Source organism: Triticum dicoccoides, chromosome 5B (genome assembly GCF_002162155.2).
Source record: "Triticum dicoccoides isolate Atlit2015 ecotype Zavitan chromosome 5B, WEW_v2.0, whole genome shotgun sequence".
NCBI classification, from domain to species: Eukaryota; Viridiplantae; Streptophyta; class Magnoliopsida; order Poales; family Poaceae; genus Triticum; species Triticum dicoccoides.
The window spans coordinates 661,297,647-661,302,235 of record NC_041389.1 but is presented as its reverse complement, the minus strand read 5'-3'; the positions used below and the strand labels follow the sequence as shown (position 1 = coordinate 661,302,235).

Genomic DNA, 4,589 nt, shown 5'->3' with positions numbered 1-4,589 from the left:
TTGATAAGCCTCTCTCTCCTCCGTCTCCCGCCACCGGTCACCGCAGCGGTTCGCGCCATAATGTGGCAGCAAAGGTCTTTTCTTCCCGCCGCACCGTCTGACAGGTGGGCCCGGCCTGGTGCCCCCGAGGTATGGGCCTGGGCCGTCATCTTCTGATGGATCTATTTTTAGGGTGCCTTTTGTTGGAATTTTTTTTTTTGACCACAGCCTTTTGTTGGAAATTTGTTACTCTTATTAACGTTGCGTAAAAAAAATGTTACTGTTGTCAACCACGCTCTGCCAAAGGTAACAATTTCCTTCCCACACTTACTTTTTCCTTTAATTTACCTAAAAAAACTTATTTTTGCTTTTAAAAAGGAAATATTATTCCGTGATACTCAACAGCATCAATTTTTTTTGGGTAAACGCATCAAACATCAAAAAAAATTTAAACGCATCATATGTTTCGACCGTGCCGTCACCGGTGGTAATTTTCTTTGCATAATTTTATAAAGAATATCAGTTAGTATGCTTTACAAAACTGAAGAAATATTATTTAGTGACACCCAACAGCAGCGCATTTCTGCCTCGAAAATTAACAGCAATAGATTTACAGGGCCAATTATCGAAGAGCCAGTGGGAGAATTCCGACATTTACAGAAAGTTATGCTCGGACTTCAGCTCTGCTGGTGCTGGTAAAAGAGAAAGAAAGAAGACGAGAAAACCTACACAAAATTGGGTCATAAGAGCTGAAACGCACGTCCCAAAAAGGTTACAGAAACAACGAAGGACAGCTGCACAAATTTATCATCAGACGGTACAAACAATGGTTGGGCGGGTGCTGATCGATGCTCCGAGATCGCTCTCTAGCTCTTCAAATCCGCCAGCGCGGTCTTGGTGGCGGCCGAAATCACGGCGTCCGAAGCGTTTGGCAGGTAGTAGTATTTCCCTGGCACAGCAAGGAAAGAAGCTGTGTTCATGGAAGGTTGCGCAGATAACTAATTTACGGTATGTCGGTGTTTATAATTAGTGATGAAGATGGCAGGTCTATCTTTTTAAGTGGTGACAAGGTTCCTCGGACTCCACTCATATTACCTCATACCATGAAAATGCATTAAAAAAATCGAAACAAGAACAGGCATGGTTTCCTACAGGTTTCAGATGGAGAGTAGTGTAATTGAAGTGTTGAGAATACCTTGGGCAACCCTTGCGATTTCCTTGGCGAATCCCGTAGATACAAACTTGTTCTCGGTATCGATGACGAGAAGCGACATTCCTGCCTTGAATATTTTTGCAGACACATCAAGTATCTCATCCTTGCAAAGAGGAAACAAGTTCTTCAGTGCCTTTTGAACACAGCAGGAAACTTCAAAATGATGGCCCAAGGATACATTGTTTGGTGTTAGGACAAGAGTGGTACCTTCAATTCTTGAGTAGATGGTCTTGGTGCGTCTGAAGCAGCGGCAGCTTCTGGGTCATTGGATTTCTTCAGTGATACATTAGCTCTTCCATCGGTGATTGCAACGATCATGATACGCCCAACGTCGCCACTCTTTTCAGCGTTCAATCCCACTCTGACAGCCTTGAAGTAGAATCCATAATGTTATCCAGATTATAGATGTCCTGGCACTACAGAAGAATTCAACGCAGTTCTTGGTTCTTACTGTACTCAGGCCATGAGCTAAAGGAGAACCGCCACCACATGGTAGCTTTTCAAGACGCTTGCGAGCCATTGCAATGGATCTTGATGGTGGAAGCAGAACCTCAGCATAGTCTCCACGGAAGGGAATAATTGCAACCTGAGGGATGCCAAAATGGAAGCTAAAGTTAGTGCACAAACTGTCCATATAACGATGATTACCCAAAGGGGGAGCACAAATGAAGGTGGCTTACAAGGTATGCAACAAGTAACAAATGCTAACCACTAAAAAAGGATAGTAACAAATTCTAATGCTAAACTTTTACATTTCAATAGTACCTGATCTCTGCTTGTGTAACTTTCTGCAAGCAACTTCAATGCTGCACCTTTGGCATTCTGCATGCGGTTCAGAGCCATGCTGCCACTAGCATCCACAACAAATATGACCTGTCATGAAATAAGTACAAACAGAGTTGTGAAGTCTCGCGGTAAGAAAAATCAGGTTTGCCACATACATAAAACATGGCTGGCTTAATATACAGATTCCCATGAAATTGCACAAGCAAATGTGGAGAGAGAGAGACAGAGACAGAGACATAGAGACAGAGACAGAGACAGAGAGACAGACAGACCAGAGCACCGGCTTTTCGAGCCATTCTCTTGGCTCTCATGTCAGTCTTTTCAACAAAAACTTTTCTTGTCTTGTCAAGACTTTTCTCTCTCCGCAGTTTTTGGTATGGTGCAGCTGCTCGAAGTGTCGCGTCAACAGCTAACCTCCTGACTGGACCCTACATCAGAATGAACTGTTTAGATGAGCCAATTTGGTGAGAAAGGGTACCCAAGCAATAACGTAGGAGTGATATACAAAGGAAGGTATCTGCTATATCAGTAAAATTAATGGAAAAGACCGGAAGGCATTGGAGGCATTCAAAAAGCAATAAAACAGACCTAGATAAGGAGAAGTGCCAAAGCATTATTTCAATAAAGAAACAAACATGAGCATGGATTCAGGAATGTTTGAACAATCAAGTGTTCTAAGTTGCAGCGTTGACGAGGTAAAACTTAAGACCTTTGGAAGCATAGGCTTTATGTATCGGCCCCTGTCTTCTGAGAATATGACATTTTTTGCTCGTCCAGCCTTTCCTTTTTTTCTTTGTGCTTGCTGAGCAAAGAAAAGGAGCTTATCATCTACTAGTCCACCTTCAGCATCAAAAATGAACTCCTCGGGTATCTGGTCATCTTGTTTTTCGTTTTCTTCATCATCATCCTGTCAGAAAACAACAACTAATGAGCTCTAAGAAACAAATGAATAGGCATCAAGTACGGGTTGCTCAATCATAAAATTCAACCTCCTTTTCCTCCTCATCCTTCTCCTCATCTTCTTCCTTCTCATCTTGATCTTCTGCGTTATCTTGATTTTGTGGAGGCGGTGGAGGTGGGGGTGGAGGCGGTTGGTTTTGCTGCTCTTGTGGGTTATCAGATATGATCGAACGAGGTAGAATAACTAGCTCTACCTGCAAGAAGATGCCATGCGTGTCAAATATTAAGTAGAACACACTTCAAATTTTTGACACAGATGCAAACAGAAATAGCATAGCAAAAGAAAGAAAAAAAATGAGTTATGCCAGCACTAACATTTCCATGCTACTTTATAGTTTATTTTTAACAACCAGACACAATAAACTTCATTTGGAAGTTGGAACAGTTAAGTTAAGAGATGAAGAAAACAATTAACTGAAATTCCATGGGGTTTGTTGCTTCATTACTTAATGAAGAATCCGCAAGCATAAAAATACTTAACAGCTTTCTTAAGGTCCTCCGCGAAAACTTTTTCACGTCCTTCCATAGCAGCAAGACATTTTGCCACTCGAGCAGCATACAGCTCAGCCCGGTGCCCCTGCAACAAGTTTCAAGACTCAGAAATGAATATATAAATATGAAAACACATTCATTTTAACTTTCCAACTCAGCACTAACCACAATAAATAAGCATAACTGTCTCAACAAGCAATACGTTGGTGTGATGGACATCAAACAGGTATAGCTGTGTAAGTGTGTAGTATCTAGATTAGGGATGACAATGGTGCGGAATCTTTCCACCAGTTCCGCAGAAAAACGGAAACGTAGGGAAAATATGGAAACAGAAACAAACACAGAATGACGTTTCCTGGCGGAGCACATACGGAGACGGAATTTTCGTATCCAAAGGCGCTGAATGTTCCGTTTACATTTTTCATATATCTAGCCCATTCCAACAGGCAAAAGCCCATATACCTTTGGCCTGGCCCAACCCAGCCCTAATCTTAACACACCTAAACTTAATCTCACAATCGTTCTTCCCTACTCACTGCCTCATTGGGTCATACGCCGCTGCCTCCTCGCACGCACTTGCACCCGGGCAACCAAAGCGGGCTTCATCGCTGGCACGACACGATGGTGTCGGCAGTGTCCTCCAGCCATCTATTGGTCATCCACCGCCCGTTCCCCGCACGTTACTGTTGTATTTTTATTTTCAATGTGTTACTCGCTTATATTGAGAACTTGTCACGATGAATTGATGATAAACCATGGTATATCATAATATTATAGTCATCTTAGTAACTGAACAAGTTTGTTCATTTGTTTGTGTTTTTCTGCATGATTCAAGGGGTCTCTTAGATTTTTTTTCTTTTGCATCGAAGGTGTCTCTTGAAGGGGAGCCTTGGCGCAGCGGTAAAGCTTTTGCCTTGTGACCATCAGGTCACGGGTTCGAGCCCTGGAAACAGCCTCTTGCAGAAATGCGGGGAAAGGCTGTGTACAAAAGACCCAAAGTGGTCGGACCCTGCGCAAGAGGGAGCTACGTGCACCGGGCTGCCCCCTTTATCGAAGGTGTCTCTTAGTTCCAGCAAACACACTTTCATATCCTTGTCCGCGCCGTATTCATTTCCAGCAATATGTATTTCCGTATTTGTTTCTGAGGTTCCTGTTTTCG

General features: G+C 42.8%; 1 protein-coding gene across 1 annotated transcript in view; it reads right to left on the bottom strand.

The window, feature by feature from the left end:
- Positions 1–511: 511 nt before the first annotated feature.
- LOC119312424 (magnesium-chelatase subunit ChlD, chloroplastic) overlaps positions 512–4,589 on the bottom strand; it is a 7,591-nt gene continuing 3,513 nt past the window's right edge. Inside the window, exons 7-15 of the mRNA XM_037588150.1 lie at positions 3,420–3,515; positions 2,968–3,132; positions 2,688–2,885; positions 2,251–2,406; positions 1,958–2,065; positions 1,644–1,778; positions 1,400–1,561; positions 1,175–1,295; positions 512–928 (exon numbers count right to left, since the gene is read on the bottom strand). Coding sequence (XP_037444047.1) covers positions 846–928; positions 1,175–1,295; positions 1,400–1,561; positions 1,644–1,778; positions 1,958–2,065; positions 2,251–2,406; positions 2,688–2,885; positions 2,968–3,132; positions 3,420–3,515 — 1,224 coding nt within the window. The 3' untranslated portion in view covers positions 512–845. The remainder of the gene's footprint in view (positions 929–1,174; positions 1,296–1,399; positions 1,562–1,643; positions 1,779–1,957; positions 2,066–2,250; positions 2,407–2,687; positions 2,886–2,967; positions 3,133–3,419; positions 3,516–4,589) is intronic.